This window comes from Portunus trituberculatus, chromosome 19, assembly GCF_017591435.1.
Source record: "Portunus trituberculatus isolate SZX2019 chromosome 19, ASM1759143v1, whole genome shotgun sequence".
Taxonomy (NCBI): domain Eukaryota; kingdom Metazoa; phylum Arthropoda; class Malacostraca; order Decapoda; family Portunidae; genus Portunus; species Portunus trituberculatus.
Window position 1 is genome coordinate 9,012,731 of NC_059273.1, and position 17,500 is coordinate 9,030,230.

At 44.7% G+C, this 17,500-nt stretch overlaps 2 protein-coding genes across 5 annotated transcripts in view; both read left to right on the top strand.

Annotated features, from left to right (window-relative positions):
* The window catches only part of LOC123506217, a 103,331-nt gene extending 87,491 nt beyond the window's left edge, over positions 1-15,840 (top strand). For 2 of the 3 annotated variants that reach the window (XR_006675381.1, XR_006675380.1), the window contains exons 3-4: positions 13,358-13,847; positions 14,473-15,840. Coding sequence is in view for 1 of the 3 variants with exons in the window: in XM_045258141.1 (XP_045114076.1) it covers positions 14,908-15,462 (555 nt within the window). In the remaining 2 variants the exon portion in view is untranslated. Of the gene's footprint in view, positions 1-13,323; positions 13,848-14,472 lie in introns of those variants that run through there. The other variant, XM_045258141.1, reaches the window with a different exon arrangement.
* A 561-nt stretch (positions 15,841-16,401) lies between these two features.
* LOC123506368 overlaps positions 16,402-17,500 on the top strand; it is a 13,664-nt gene continuing 12,565 nt past the window's right edge. Inside the window, exon 1 of one of the 2 annotated variants that reach the window (XM_045258435.1) lies at positions 16,402-16,607. The gene's annotated coding sequence lies outside the window, so the exon portion shown is untranslated. The remainder of the gene's footprint in view (positions 16,608-17,500) is intronic. The other variant, XM_045258434.1, reaches the window with a different exon arrangement.

The following is a 17,500-nucleotide window of genomic DNA, read 5'->3' on the forward strand; positions in this document are numbered from 1 at the left end:
AACCAGTATTCTCAATCATTCATACCTTTCACTGGAAAACTCTGGAATTCCCTGTCTGTTTCTGTGTTTCCATCTTCCTACAACCTAACCTCAAGACACTGGTCCCTGAATATTGACTAATTCTTTTGAACCTTTTATGGAGACTACAATTCCAGTGGGCCTTTTATTCTAATATTCATATTTTTGCCCTTGGTAGTTCTCCCTCTTACATAAAAAAATATTAGTATGTTTCTTCAGTATTGTCAGTTTGTGTTGTGAGTTTAGCGTGTTCTAACTGACAAATACATGATGAGGGACCGATTTATAAGTGATGCGTGTTGAGTTGAATGAGTTTATCCCACTACTGTAATCTTGAACGTATCAGTGTAGCTCGATCCCTCTATTCGGATCGGATCGGATGTACAGGCTGGGGGTAATCTTTGCGACGGTTCCCCTGATGTAATTTTGTCACCTTGGTTGTTGCTGGTTTTACTCCTTTTTTTTTCGCGATTTCCTTTAATCTATTTCCTTCCTTTCTTTCACAGTTAACTTTTATCTTTATTTTCATTTCTTTCACTGTTAACTTTTATCTACATTTTCGTCATCTTTCACTATCAACTTCATCTCCGTTTTCTTGTGGCCTTTTCCACTTTATATAACTTCGTTGGTCTTCGTTTACCATTCAAGTACACCGTTTTCTTCCTCATGCTCAAAAGAAAATTGCAGTTACTAAGGGTTATTCCTATAAATTTATGGGGTGTTTCTGAGCATGGTGGTTTTAGGTCCAGTAACCATCACATCTTTATTCTTTATTCTTTGCCATTACATTCAGACCCTGCTCCATCAACTAGTGGCGCTCTGCAGAGCCTCTATTCTATAGTAATTAAATATAAAATACAAATATGAACAGTACCTAGCAGACTGCAGAGTACTATATAAAATATTGTAAAGGCTGATCATACACACACACACACACACACACACACACACACACACACACACACACACACACACGATAAAATCTAGCTATACATATAATGTAGTTTAAGTAATCAAAGAAAAAATTGCACAATAAAATCTTACACAGTATAATGTTGAGTGACAGTCATATCTGACATATCATAGGCATCCCTAAATAAATATGTCTTTAGTCTTTTCTTAAAAAGTTCAATGCTATTGCTGGCCTTGACCTGCACTGGAAGCCTATTGTACAGTCTTGGAGCACACACTTGAAAGGCTCTGAAACCCGTATCTGAGTTACATCTTGGCTCATTTAGCCTGTACTCATCTGCTGCATGCCTTACTACAACACTTGTCCTAACCTCAAATGGATGCAATAACTTTCTTAAATAAACAGGTTTTCCAGTAGTCATGACTTGATAAGTTAACACACAAATTTTATAAGCAATACGAGCCTTTATCGGTAACCAATGCAACTCAATGAGTACAGGCGTTATTCTGTCGCGAGGTGAAACATATTTTATCATTCTGGCAGCCCTATTCATTGTCAGTTGTAATTTCCTTAATTGATAATTTGGCAGGTTATAATACAAGGAGTTGCAGTAGTCCAGCTTGGCTATTACATGATTTTGAATCAGAGACTTGACAGAATATTCATCCAAATATCTCCTTATGAAAGCAATGTTCCTCAGATTATACCTTGCCACTCTCACAGCCTCATTTATTTGATCATTTAAGCTTAAATACTTATCAACTATGACTCCCAAATCCTTAACCCTCTCAGATAAATAAATATTTGTACCATTTACATGTAAACTTTGCACTTCGTTAAACCTCCTAAGGCCACTCTTTTTTCCAATAAACAAACATTCAGTTTTCTCTACATTTAATTTCAACTTTTTTATTCATCCATCCCTTAATAAGAGCCATAACTCTTGTCAATGTATTTTCTGTATCTAAAATATTGTTAACTGTTAAGTAAAACTGAGTATCATCAGCATAGAGAGCGAAGGTTACATCAAATTCCTCCAAAATGAAAGACAATTCTATAGTATAAACACTAAATAATACCGGTCCCAGCACACTGCCTTGGGAACACCTCTGTTGAGCTGACAGTGCTCAGAAAAGGAGCTCCCCACTTGGACACAATAACTCCTATTTACAAGGTAGCTCCTTAGGTACTGCAGTGCACGTTCTCTAACACCTATGATCTGCAGATCTTCTAACAGTACATCATGCACTACAGTATCAAAGGCAGCACTCATATCTAACAATATTAAAACACCACACTTTCCCTCATCCATCATACACAAAAGATCATTAGTGACACTACACAATGCTGTTTCAGTTGAGTGTAACTTCCTATACGCAGACTGATTGTCAGGCAATACATGAATAGTAGATAAATAATCCATTAGCTGAACATGAATCACACTTTCAATAATCTTTGATAGGAATGATAGGTTTGAAACTGGTCGGTATGAAGAAAGGCACTGCCGATCAAGTTTACTCTTTAGAGTAGGTTTAACAATAGCAAGTTTCTCACTTTCTGGAAAAACACACTCACGTATGCTCAAGTTGACAATTTTTAAGAGAATACTTGTGAGCTGTAAAAAGTCTTCCCCATTGGCTACATCTGACATAGGAAATGGATCTCGAACACAATAAGTCTTTTTAACATTTTTTAACAATGTTTGTAGAGTATCTATACTGACCTCACTGAAAGAGGCCAGACCAACATAGAGTATGTTGGGCATATATGTGACATGGTGAGCCTGTTCCTCCTCTTCCAGGCTACTAACAATATTTCCAATTTTTCTATCAAAATGCCTCATGAAATTGTTTGCCAGGTCTATATCTGAGAGCCCGTCAGGAAGCTTCTTGACATTACTCTTACCAGTTAGGGTGTTAAGAACAGAGTACAGTCTCCTAGCATCAGTTCCTGCCTCAGTAATCTTTCGCTTGTAATATATACATTTACGTTTTCTTATTAGTTTATTTACAATATTCTTAGCACAAACATACTCTCTGCGGGATTGTTCTGTGCGAACACGACGCCAAGTTTTCTCCTTATGTTGTCTGACTTTAATGGCGTTTGAAATCTCAGTATTAAACCACGGAGCATTATCTTTCTCAACAATGACTTTTGAACAACTGGACACATATTTTCATACTCACTTCTAAGGGTGTTGGTATATAAAGGAACAAGACAACTCAGGCAGTCGTCAATTTTCCGCACAGTGTCAGGTGCATGAAAGCAATTATCATTAATTTCACTAGAAATCTTAGCCATTACGGTGTCAATCAAAATTGGAGAGTCAAGATTAGTTTTATTTCTGTAAGTAATAGTTTTCCTGGTCTTCCTGTTTCTCTGTATCTCAATCATGAATGTACTAAGTTTATGACGAGGACAAGTGGCAAAGTCTGGCTCTTCTTGAATGTTTCGGCTCAAATCTTAACTACTTGTAACATGCTCCCCTCTTCCTTTGTTTATCTATTGTTTTTTTTTTTTTTTTTTCATTTATTAGTATGTATATCTTCATTTTAGCTCTGAGAGAGAGAGAGAGAGAGAGAGAGAGAGAGAGAGAGAGAGAGAGAGAGAGAGAGAGAGAATTTTAATGATCATAATTTTCTGCACTTGTTGTTTCTGATATATCACTGAACCGCTATCTCTACTATCATCATCGTTATCTGCCGTTATTAATGATAAGATTCCACAATCATTAGCATTTGGTGTTGTAAGTCCTAATCTTCATTTTCTTATCTTCACTGCATATTTTCCACCACATTAGTGATGCAAGAGAGATAAGCGGTAAGTCTCTTAGAAAAGTATTAGCGGTAAGAAGTAAGTAGGTACTCGTATGTTACGTGTAATTCACCACGGTCGTCCCCACCACGATCGTCTGCTAGTCACCCAGCCAGTCTTCCCCATTATGGAGCGAGGTCAGAGCTCATAGACCGATCTTCGGGTAGGACTGAGACCACAACACACTCCACACACCGGGAAAGCGAAGCCACAACCCTTCGAGTTACATCCCGTACCTACTTTCTGCCAAGTGAACAGGGGCTACACAATAAGAGGCTTGCGCATTTGCCTCGCCGCTTCCCGGGATGTGTGTTTCACTGTTTGATCTGCTGCAGACTCTGACGAGACAGCCAGACGTTACGGAACGAGCTCAGAGCTCATTATTTCCGATCTTCGGATAGGCCTGAGACCAGGCACACACCACACACCGGGACAACAAGGTCACAACTCCTCGATTTACATCCCGTACCTACTCACTGCTAGGTGAACAGAGGCTACACGTGAAAGGAGACACACCCAAATATCTCCACCCGGCCGGGGAATCGAACCCCGGTCATCTGGCTTGTGAAGCCAGCGCTCTAACCACTGAGCTACCGGGTGTGTGTGTGTGTGTGTGTGTGTGTGTGTGTGTGTGTGTGTGTGTGTGTGTGTGTACGGACGCCGATCACAGACGAGTCACTAAGCTGTTGCACAACAAACAACCACTTGGCACACCTTTCACCACACATCACTCGTGCACATCTTAACTCGTTCAAAGGCACACCAAACTTTCAAAATGAGACACAAATCGCAAACCACACTTTTTCTAACGCTGGTGGAAGACGTGTGTGTGTCCGTGGCTCACCTCCTCGTGGCTGACGCTTGAGACCTGTGTGTATCGTGTCTAGGGGGGTGGATGGTGTGACCTGACCCCGCCTTGTATGTACTGCTATTAAAATAAAGTTAGTAATCAGTCAATCAGTCACGCTCAGCTCTCTTACCGACATTATTTTATGTAAGGGAGGGCAAAAAAGGGGAAAAAATTAATGAGTATTAGAAAAAAAGGCTCACTTGTTTTGTAGTCTTAAAAGAATGAAAAGTATTAGTCGAAATTAATCAAAATAAAGACTTAACAGGTTACAAACAGCGGTGGTAATTGTCTCGTAGCGAAGTAAAAGTGTTAGATGGACACACACACACACACACACACACACATACACACACACGGTAGCTCAGTGGTTAGAGCGCTGGCTTCACAAGCCAGAGGACCGGGGTTCGATTGGGTGTGTCTCCTTTCACGTGTAGCCCCTGTTCACCTAGCAGTGAGTAGGTACGGGATGTAAATCGAGGAGTTGTGACCTTTTTGTCCCGGTGTGTGATGTGTGCCTGGTCTCAGGCCTATCCAAAGATCGGAAATAATGAGCTCTGAGCTCGCTCCGTAGGGTAACGTCTGGCTGTGTCGTCAGAGACTGCAGCAGATCAAACAAACACACACACACACACACACACACACACACACACACACACACACACATGATAATCCAACAACAACTACTACTACTGCTACTACCACCACCACTGCTACCACCACTAAAACTCCTCACTCACTCTCAACCCTCATTCTTTCTTCCCATTGCTACAATTTTCTCTTTCATTCTGGAAAATACACGGAAATGCCCAGAAAACCGCGGCAATGGAGGGGAGGGAGGAGGGAAGTTTGTTTGGGTCCGATGGTTGCAGAGGTGAGCTGGAGTGGGGGTTTCTGAGCGGTGTTTGGGGCTCTGAATGGGGGTGTGGGGGGCTCAGGACGGAGAAACAACCGCTCTTAATGGGGATATATACAACCCTCGCTTTATTTGAGGTTATTTATACATTCTCATGATTAATTCTGCCTTTGCTTCACTCTCTGGGTCTGGAAACACAAGGGTGTGTGGCTAAATCTTGATGTGCAAAGCAGGAAGGAGGGGCCGCAGTTGCCAGATATTTACGTATCGTATATCATTTTGAAAATCGAAAAAAGAAAGAAGGCAGCCAGACTAGAATGCACTGCAGTTTTTGACGTGATAAATAGTTTGACTAACACCCACAATATAAAAACCTTACCGGGTGTACAAATAGCAGAGCGTGATCCGTGATAAAGTGTTTGTTTCTCACCAACGGCGCCACTTCACCTTCAAAATATCGAGATGGAAAACAGAACCAGACTTAATCATATTATGGATTCCGAACACTAAGAATTTGTACTTTCCATCGAAATAAAGAAAATGGAAACTTGTTGCCGTATAAAGATTTTTAAATTTATGTTTCGGCACTACAGAATTTTAAAATTTGAAAATACGCACAGTTAGACAAGATATTATTGGACACCATTACTTCAATCATGTTTCTCATATCTATAAGCCTCATATCAAGTACTAAAACAATCCCAGTCGTGCTAATTTAAAAAAAAGTTATAATTGATGTAGTGGCCCAAGTGTCTTTCCTTCGACAAAACAAAAACACAGCTGGACTTGATCTCATCATGGCACAAAACTAGTTACACTTTGCTAATGATAAACCAAATAGGAAAACAATGCCAACGCCATTAATAAAGCAGAAAAAAATGTACCCCGCAGCAGAGATAGATTTTTTTGCACCTTTGAGCGGTTACTCTTCCTCCTCTGCCCTTCCTCTCACTCTCCTCCCCTACCCCTCACCTGCTCCTCCTTCACCTCCTCTTCCACCCAGAGCTCCGAAAACACTTAGACAAACAAAGAAAACCCGATATATTGCTCTGTTATGTGGCTGAGTGGGTTACGTAGTGGTAGTGGGGCCTGCGGCGGGGCAGGAGGCGGTGTCGGCGTGGCGCTTATGGCGGCGGCGACAGCAGAAAGGCGGGGAAGGGCGGGAAGGGTCAGAGTGTCGAGGATACATGGCGTGGTGTGTGGTGTTACTGGTGTAGTGTGTTTGTGGTGTGGTGTGGTGTGGGGTGGAGGTGGTTTCGTGTGATGTCTTGTGGTGTGGTAGTGGTGTGTTTGTAGTGTTGTGTGGTGTGGCGCGGTGGTGTGGTGTGGTGCGGTGTTGTAGTGGTGAGATGTGGTGTGGTGGTGATGTAACGTGCTATGAAGTGTGGTGACTGTGATGTTAACACAACTAAACTAACCTGTGTGTGTGTGTGTGTGTGTGTGTGTGTGTGTTCGTGTGTGAGTGTATGCACGGGCGCCGATCACAGACGAGTCACCAAGCTGTTGCACCACAGACAACCACATGGCACACCTTTCACCACACATCACTCGTGCACATCTTAATTCGTTCTAAGCCACATCAAACTTTCAAAATGAGACACAAATCGCAAACCACACTTTTTCTAACGCTGGTGGAAGACGTGTGTGTGTCCGTGGCTCACCTCCTCGTGGCTGACTCTTGAGACCTGTGTGTACCGTGTCTAGGGGGTGGATGGTGTGACCTGACCCCGCCTTGTATGTACTGCTATTAAAATAAAGTTAGTAATCAGTTAATCAGTCACGCTCATTGCTTTTGCCAACACTATTTTATGTAAGGGAGGGCAAAAAAGGGAAAAATTAATGAGTATTAGAAAAAAAGGCTCACTTGTTTTGTAGTCTTAAAAGAATGAAAAGTATTAGTCGAAATTAATCAAAATAAAGACTTAACAGGTTACAAACAGTGGTGGTAATTGTCTCGTAGCGAAGTAAAAGTGTTAGATGGACACACACACACACACACACACACACACACACACACACACACACACACACTAATGATAATCCAACAACAACTACTACTATTACTGCTACTACCACCACCACTGCTACCACCACTAAAACTCCCTCACTCACTCCCAACCCTCATTCTTTCTTCCCACTGCTACAATTTTCTCTTTCATTCTGGAAAATACACGGAAATGCCCAGAAAACCGCGGCAATGGAGGGGAGGGAGGCGGGAAGTTTGTCTGGGTCCGATGGTTGCAGAGGTGAGCTGGAGTGGGGGTTTCTGAGCGGGGTTTGGGGCTCTGAATGGGGGTGTGAGGGCTCAAGACAGAGATACAACCGCTCTTAATGGGGATATATGCAACCATCGCTTTATTTGAGGTTATTTAAACATTCTCGTGATTAATTCTGCCTTTCCTTCACTCTCTGGGTCTCGAAATACAAGGCGGTGTGGCTAAATCTTGATATGCAAAGCGGGAAGGATGGAGGGAGGTAGGAGGGGCTGCAGTTGCCAGATATTTACGTATCGTATATCATTTTGAAAATCGAAAAAAGAAAGAAGGCAGCCAGACTAGAATGCACTGCAGTTTTTGACGTGATAAATAGTTTGACTAACACCCACAATATAAAAACCTTACCGGGTGTACAAATAGCAGAGCGGGATCCGTGATAAAGTGTTTGTTTCTCACCAACGGCACCACTACACCCTCAAAATATCGAGATGGAAAACAGAACCAGACTAAATCATATTATGGATTCTGATCAGTAAAAATTTGTACTTTCCATCGAAATAATGAAAATGGAAACTTGTTGCCGTATAAAGATTTTTAAATTTATGTTTGGGCACTATAGAATTTAGAAATTTGAAAATACGCACAGTTAGACTAGATATTATTGGACACCATTACTTGAATCATATTTCTCATATCTATAAGTCTCATATCAAGCACTAAAACAATCCCAGGCGTGCTAATTTAATAAAAGTTATAATTGATGTAGTGGCCCAAGTGTCTTTCCTTCAACAAAACAAAAACACAGCTGGACTCGATCTCATCATGGCACAAAACTAGTTACACTTTGCTAATGATAAACCAAATAGGAAAACAATGCCAACGCCATTAATAAAGCAGAAAAAATGTACCCCGCAGCAGAGATAGATTTTTTTGCACCTTTGGGCGGTTACTCTGCCTCCTCTGCCCTCCCTCTCACTCTCCTCTCCTACCCCTGGCCTGCTCCTCCTCCACCTCCTCTTCCACCCAGAGCCTCGAAAACACCTAGACACACAAAGAAAACCCGATATGTTGCTCTGTTATGTGGCTGAGTGGGTTACGTAGTGGTGGCGGGGCAGGAGGCGGTGTCGGGGTGGCACTTACGGCGGCGGCGACAGCAGAGGGGCGGGAAAGGGCGGGGAGGGTCAGAGTGTCAAGGATACATGGCGTGGTGTGGTGTGGTGTAGTGTGTTTGTGGTGTGGTGTGGGGTGAGGTGGAAGTGGTTTCGTGTGATGTCTTGTGGTGTGGTAGTTGTGAGTTTGTGGTGTAGTGTGTTTGTAGTGTTGTGTGGTGTGGCGTGGTGTTGTGGTGGTGTCGTGTGGTGAGGTGTGGTGCGGTGTGGTATGGTGTGGTGCAGTATGGTGGTAGTATCGTGTGGTGTGGTGGTGATGTCACGTGCTATGAAGTGTAGTATCTGTGATGTTAACACAACTAAACTAACCTGTGTGTGTTCGTGTGTGAGTGTATGTACGGGCGCCGATCACAGACAAGTCACCAAGCTGTTGCACAACAAACAACCACTTGGCACACCTTTCACCACACATCACTCGTGCACATCTTAACTCGTTCAAAGGCACACCAAACTTTCAAAATGAGACACAAATCGCAAACCACACTTTTTCTAACGCTTGTGGAAGACGTGTGGTTGTCCGTGGCTCACCTCCTCTTGGCTGACGCTTGAGACCTGTGTGTACCGTGTCTAGGTGGGTGGATGGTGTGACATGACCCCGCCTTGTATGTACTGCTATTAAAATAAAGTTAGTAATCAGTCAATCAGTCACGCTCAGCTCTCTTACCGACATTATTTTATGTAAGGGAGGGCAAAAAAGGTGAAAAAATTAATGAGTATTAGAAAAAAAGGCTCACTTGTTTTGTAGTCTTAAAAGAATGAAAAGTATTAGTCGAAATTAATCAAAATAAAGACTTAACAGGTTACAAACAGCGGTGGTAATTGTCTCGTAGCGAAGAAAAAGTGTTAGATGGACACACACACACACACACACACACACACACACACACACACACACACACACACACACACACACAAGGTAGCTCAGTGGTTAGAGCGCTGGCTTCACAAGCCAGAGGACCGGGGTTCGACTGGGTGTGTCTCCTTTCACATGTAGCCCCTGTTCACCTAGCAGTGAGTAGGTACGGGATGTAAATCGAGGAGTTGTGACCTTGTTGTCCCGGTGTGTGATGTATGCCTGGTCTCAGGCCTATCCAAAGATCGGAAATAATGAGCTCTGAGCTCGCTCCGTAGGGTAGCGTCTGGCTGTGTCGTCAGAGACTGCAGCAGATCAAACAAACACACACACACACACACACACACACACACACACACACACACACACACACACACACACACGATAATCCAACAACAACTACTACTACTGCTACTATCACCACCACTAGAACTCCCTCACTCACTCTCAATCCTCATTCTTTCTTCCCATTGCTACAATTTTCTATTTCATTCTGGAAAATACACGGAAATGCACAGAAAACCGCGGCAATGAAGGGGAGGGAGGGGGGAAGTTTGTTTGGGTCCGATGGTTGCAGAGGTGAGCTGGAGTGGGGTTTTCTGAGCGGGGTTTGGGGCTCTGAACGGGGGTGTGGGGGCTCAGGACGGAGAAACAACCGCTCTTAATGGGGATATATACAACCCTCGCATTATTTGTGGTTATTTATACATTTTCGTGATTAATTCTGCCTTTGCTTCACTCTCTGGGTCTGAAAACACAAGGCGGTGTGGCTAAATCTTGATGTGCAAAGCGGGAAGGAGGGAGGGAGGAAGGAGGGGCCGCAGTGGCCAGATATTTACGCATCGTATATCATTTTGAAAATCGCAAAAAGAAAGAAGGCAGCCAGACTAGAGTGCACTGCAGTTCTTGACGTGATAAATAGTTTGACTAACACCCACAATATAAAAACCTTACCGGGTGTACAAATAGCAGAGCGGGATCCGTGATAAATTGTTTGTTTCTCACTAACAGCGCCACTACACTCTCAAAATATCGAGATGGAAAACAGAACTAGAGTGAATGATATTATGGATTCTGATCAGTAAAAAATTGTACTTTCCCTCGAAATAAAGAAAATGGAAACTTGTTGCCGTATAAAGATTTTTAAATTTATGTTTTGGCACTATATAATTTTAAAATTTGAAAATACGCACAGTTAGACTAGATATTATGGGACACCATTACTTGAATCATGTTTCTCACATCTATAAGTCTCATATCAAGCACTAAAACAATCCCAGGCGTGCTAATTTAATAAAAGTTATAATAGATGTAGTGGCCCAAGTGTCTTTCCTTCGACAAAACAAAAACACAGCTGGACTCGATCTCATCATGGCACAAAACTAGTTACACTTTGCTAATGATAAACCAAATAGGAAAACAATGCCAACGCCATTAATAAAGCAGAAAAAAATGTACCCCGCAGCAGAGATAGATTTTTTTGCACCTTTGAGCGGTTACTCTTCCTCCTCTGCCCCTTCCTCTCACTCTCCTCTTCTACCCCTCACCTGCTCCTCCTCCACCCAGAGCCTCGAAAACACCTAGACACACAAAGAATCCCCGATATGTTGCTCTGTTATGTGGCTGAGTGGGTTACGTAGTGGTGGTGGGCTCTGCGGTGGGGCAGAAGACGGTGTCGGGGTGGCACTTAAGGCGGCGACAGCAGAGGGGCGGGGAAAGGCTGGAAGGGTCAGAGTGTCGAGGATACATGGTGTGGTGTGGTGTGGTGTGGCATAGTGTGTTTGTGGTGTGGTGTGGAGTGGGGTGGAGGTGGTTTCGTGTGATGTGTTGTGGTGTGTTTATGGTGTAGTGTGTTTGTAGTGTTGTGTGGTGTGGTGTGGTGCAGAGTTGTGGTGGTGTCGTGTGGTGAGTTGTGGTGTGGTGTGGTATGGTGTTGTGCGGTGTGGTGGTGGTATCCTGTGGTGTGGTGTGGTGTGGTGGTGATGTAACGTGCTATGAATTGTGGTGACTGTGATTTTAACACAACTAATCTAACCTGTGTGTGTGTGTGTGTGTGTGTGTGTGTGTGTGTGTGTGTGTGTGTGTGTGTGTGTGTGTGTGTGTGTGTGATTGTATGCACGGGCGCCGATCACAGACGAGTCACTAAGCTGTTGCACAACAAACAACCACTTGGCACACCTTTCACCACACATCACTCGTGCACATCTTAACTCGTTCAAAGCCACACCAAACTTTCAAAATGAGACACAAATAGCAAACCACACTTTTTCTAACGCTGGTGGAAGACGTGTGTCTGTCCGTGGCTCACCTCCTCGTGGCTGACGCTTGAGACCTGTGTGTATCGTGTCTAGGGGGGTGGATGGTGTGACCTGACCCCGTCTTGTATGTACTGCAAATAAAAAAAAGTTAGTAATCAGTCAATCAGTCACGCTCAGCTCTTACTAACATTATTTTATGTAAGGGAGGGCAAAAAAGGGGAAAAAATTAATGAGTATTAGAAAAAAAAGGCCCACTTGTTTTGTAGTCTTAAAACAATGAGAAGTATTAGTCGAAATTAATCAAAATAAAGACTTGACAGGTTACAAACAGCGGTGGTAATTGTCTCGTAGCGAAGTAAAAGTGTTAGATGGACACACACACACACACACACACACACACACACACACACACACACTAATGATAATATGACAACAACAACTACTACTACTGCTAATACCACCACCACTGCTACCACCACTAAAACTCCCTCACTCACTCCCAACCCTCATTCTTTCTTCCCATTGCTACAATTTTCTCTTTCATTCTGGAAAATACACGGAAATGCCCAGAAAACCGCGGCAATGGAGGGGAGGGAGGCGGGAAGTTTGTTTGGGTCCGATGGTTGCACAGGTGAGCTGGAGTGCGGGTTTCTGAGCGAGGTTTGGGGGCTCTGAATGGGGGTGTGGGGGGCTCAGGACAGAGATACAACCGCTCTTAATAGGGATTTATACATCCATCGGTTTATTTGAGGTTATTTATACATTCTCGTGATTAATTCTTCCTCTGCTTCACTCTCTGGGTCTCGAAATACAAGGCGGTGTAGCTAAATCTTGATATGCAAAGCGGGAAGGAGGGAGGGAGGAAGGAGGGGCCGCAGTTGCCAGATATTTACGTATGAGCGCAGGAGTACAGGGACACGTATCCTATGGTTCGTTGTTCACTGCTGGCTATATATGGTTAACCACCCAGGTTAGTTGCACCACAAAATTTTATGCACCATAAAGCAATGGTGGTGCGGTGACCATTGCCCGACGATGTTCTTTATTCTTTTCTCTTTCTAGCATTAAAATTATTCTACTGTCCCACCTCTCTCTCTCTCTCTCTCTCTCTCTCTCTCTCTCTCTCTCTCTCTCTCTCTCTCGCGGGGTGGTACTCTGGACCACGTCCTCACCTCTGGTTTGGTGTCATCCCGTGTTCAGTGCTCCTCTTTGCCGGCTTTGTTTTCAGACCATGTCGCCCTTCTCTTCCGCTATTCTCTTCCTGCTATGCCTTCACCTCCTGTATCACGTCTTCGCCTGACTGTGCCCCCTAAATACTGCCCAACATACATCGTGCTTGTTGCCTTCTTTTGACTGTACTTCTCCTGATTAATTTTACTCCAATCTTGTCTCTGCCACCCATGACTTCTACAGGCTTTATGTGTCACGGCCTCACCTCCAACGTCGCCCTACTGCTCACTCGTGGTGGATGCGCGGGATGAAGCGGAGCATCTCGGTCTCATGTTCCAGGCTGACCCTTCTCCTGAGCTGCTTCGTCGCTACCAGCGATCCAGGGATGATTTGACAGCACTCCTGGAATGTGTAAGTACCGACTCCTGGCAGCGGTTCACTGACAGCATTAATCATCAAACCACTGTGGCTTCCATGTGGTACCTCATTCGTCGAGTGGTCAAGAGGATACCTGCTACAGCCCGTCACCATTCCCCCGCCGTGTTCGCCCAACAGCTTGTTGACAAGTGGTCGGAGTAGTCCACCCCTGCCAGCCTTCCTGCTGCTGTTCAAGATGCTGTCTCTTGCGGCGTTCTCACTCGTCGGCTTCATCTGGCAAGAGCCTTGCTGCAAAAAGATGATGAGCAGTCTGTGCTGATCATAGAGGATAAGCTGCGCCGTGCTCTCTTGAGAGGTAAGTCCTCATCCCCGGGGGATGATGGCATAATTTATGCTATACTGCGTTTGCTGCAACAAGTTCCTGGTAATCCTTTCCTTCGTCTCTACAACATGTGTTTTCGTGATGGGTATGTGCCACGTGCCTGGACAACGAGTGCCATAATTCCCATTCCCAAGCCCGGTACAGCTAAGTTTCGACCCATCTCTCTTACATCCTGTTTTTTGCAAGGTGCTGGAAAGGATCCTACTCACCCGTCTAATGTACAGGCTGCAGGATCGCCTTTCTCCACGTCTCTTTGGTTTCCTCCCCCAGCGCAGCACCCACCATTGCCTCATCGACTTGTACTCTCGTCTCTCGCGAGATAGTGTTGTGGCTTTTATCGACCTTAAGAGTGCTAGTCGTGATATTATTTTGGATCAGCTTGTTGATTTTGGGATCCGGGGTAATTTGTTGCGGTGGATCAGGGGCTACCCCTCAAAGAGGTGTATTGAGCCCATTTTTGTTTAATGTATTGATGCACCGTCTCCTCACTTCTCTGCCCGCTATTCCTGGTGTTACGATTACTTGCTATGCTGATGATTTGTGTGTACATAATATTTCTCCGGGTCATCTGCAGCTCTTTCTCACTTCTTTTTCTCAGGCTTCTGCTACCTGTGGTCTCGTTGTCTCTCCACATAAGTGCAGAATCTTCTCTTGCCGCCCTCCTGCCACTCTACCGGACTTTACCGTTGGAGGCACCGTCATCCCCCTGTGCTCGCAGTACCGCTACCTTGGTGCCCCAGTAAGGATCTCTGCAGCCCTCCCTGCCCCTCGCTAGCCTCATCCTATCGTCCGTGATCTGTTGGAGCGACTCCAGCGACGACTACATCCTCTTCAGTGGCTCACCAACAACTCTTCCGGCATCTCCATTCCCGTTGCCAGAACCATCTATATCACCTTCATTCGCTCTGTTATTGACTATCTTTCCCCTGCCTTAATTCAACTTCCTCGGGCTGCCGTGGAGCCTCTGGATATTTTTCAGAATAGAGCGATGAGAGTCATTCTTTGATGCCCTGTGTCTACCAGGATCGTGGATATGCAACGGGAATTACGACTTCCATCCTTGGTGGAGAGGATCCACTCCAATGTTACAAGTCTTGCAGTTAAGTGTCTCCATTTTCTTCACCTCTCTCCACACTTCACAGCGTTAGTCAGGGCATCTCTCGGCCCCGCTTCGGCCGTCCCCCCTCTCCTGCCTTCGAGTCGTCGTCTTATTAGGTCTGTTTCTTCATGTCTTCGCAGCGTTGATTTGCAAGTTCTTGTAGCTGATGTGGTCCCAGGCCCACCCCCGTGGAAACTGCCGTCGCCTGTGGTCAGCTTCACTCCCACCGCCAAGTGTGATCCACCTCCTCTACAGCTGCAACTGGCCTTGGAGCATGTAGAGCAGGTAACATCCTCCATCACCGCTCCACATCACCTCTACACCGATGGGTCGCTACAACCAGATGGTGCCGCTGGTGGTGCCGTCTTCTCACCTGACTTGCCGCCGCCTCCTGGGGGCTGGGTCGGCCGTCGGCTTCGTGACCGCTCCAGTACAACGTTGTGTGTGCTGAATACCATTCTGGATGCTGTTAGTCTCGTTCGTCAGTGAGGGATTAATGCTGTCGTTATTTGTGACTCTAAACCTGCTCTCCAGTCTCTTTCCGCGTCTCATCCCAGTCACCTTTTAGTTGTTCAACAGATCCTGTCCTTTCTGTCCCTAATGAGCGACCGTGGCCTCTGTGTGAAATTTATTTGGATTCCTTCCCACGTAGGTTTGCTTCACAATGACACAGTTGACCGCCTGGCGAAGGAAGCCTGCCTGTGCGACACCTCCTGCCCCAGGATCTACCAGTACATGCTGTCTGCCTTCACCTGCTACTGCCTGACGTGTTGGACGAAATCTTTAGTACGTCAGCCTCGCTTCGGGGTATTTACCTAAACGTCCTGCCCCGCGTGGCTTCCATATTATCACTATTCTTGCTGTTCTTGTTTTGTTGTTATTGTACTGTGTGTGTGTTGTTATTGTACTGTGTGTTGTTATTGTACTGTACTGTGTGTGTTGTTATTGTACTGTGTGTATGTGTATGTGTGGTTGTTATTTACAGGCCACCTTTTGTACATTTGCCTGGCACTACGGTGCAATAAATTAATCAAATCACATTCTCTCTCTCTCTCTCTCTCTCTCTCTCTCTCTCTCTCTCTCTCTCTCTCTCTCTCTCTCTCTCTCCAAACACATCCCATAATCTTATTTATTTAGCACCACTAACAAAACAACAGTAACACCACTACTATGCAGCACACACACACACACACACACACACACACACACACACACACACACACACACGCGATAACACGTGCACTTCCTAACAGTTACCATGTACCAATAATGTATTCCTTCATTATATTAACCACGGTCGGTAACTGGCATTTATTTTCTTTATTTTTGATGTGGTCACTCCTTACAAAGGCAACCTGACGTAAAATTTGTGGCGTGGTGTATGTGTGTGTTTGTAGTGTCATTGTGCGTGCAGGTTCCCGCCCCGGCGCGGTGGTTGTATAGTCACTGGTGGCAATAATGTATTTGAAGAGTGAGTTGGTAACGCTGCGTTCAGGCAGCCTCAGGCAGTGTGCGGCAGTCTCTTATCCTGTTCACTGGTTTACCATCCTTCCCTTGTGTCCACACCACCCTCCACCTTCCTGGCCTTCCACAACCTGACAGGACGCCATCACTCATACCTCATACATTAACAGGTCAGTAGAACAAGTAAAAATAACATCACAGTCCTCAACCAAAATGTTGTGTTCGTGTGGCCTTGTGAAGTTTATTTTTGTATAGTACTTTCTTTACTTTCACATCAAGCGCCACGGCAGCGCCAGTTGGCTGCGGGGCTGCACTAGGGTGGCCAGGCACTGCCGGGAGTCCAGTGTGGCATTAAGAGTGATAAGGTGGGAAAGGAATGTGAATTATGGTTAAGATAGTTTTAGGTTAAACACCAACTGACAACTCAAGGATCGACAGACGCACAGTGTTTGCGCTCTTCCCACCTCCCCTTTCCCTTTCCTGCTCCGTGAGTCGTGAGTAATGGTGCAAGTTATTTATTGCTCTTCTACAAATCTCACGCCTCCACAATTGTAATAAGCGGCAGCAGCACCATGTCACTCACGTCCGGCACCAAACCCGTACCGTACCAGTTATCAAGACTTGCGTTTTTGTTCTTATTTGTATTTATTTTATTTCTCATTTTTTATTTGATTTTTTTTTCATTTTTATTTTATTTATATGTATATTGTTGCGAAGGTGTATTGCAGCAGCCTCCCAGATATGTATGTGTGCCTGTGTGAGTGTGGAGCAGCGTCATAAGAGAGTACATATGGGTAGTACATATGTGCAGGCTTTAGCTAAAGGGTGAGCGAGGTGTTGGTTGCTCGTGTTTATGAAACTGTCACACCTTAATGGAAGGGACGCTGAGCTAGGCCTCCATGACGGAGGAGATGTGATCCCGGATGTCACGGGGAGATAAGTGTGTGTGTGTATGGGTGAGGGCACTGGCCACCCCTGGGATAATTATCATACGGTACCGTGTAAATAAATGCATGCATGTTTGAATTGCTTGTAGCCAGCATTGTCGTAATTAGCGGTTAAG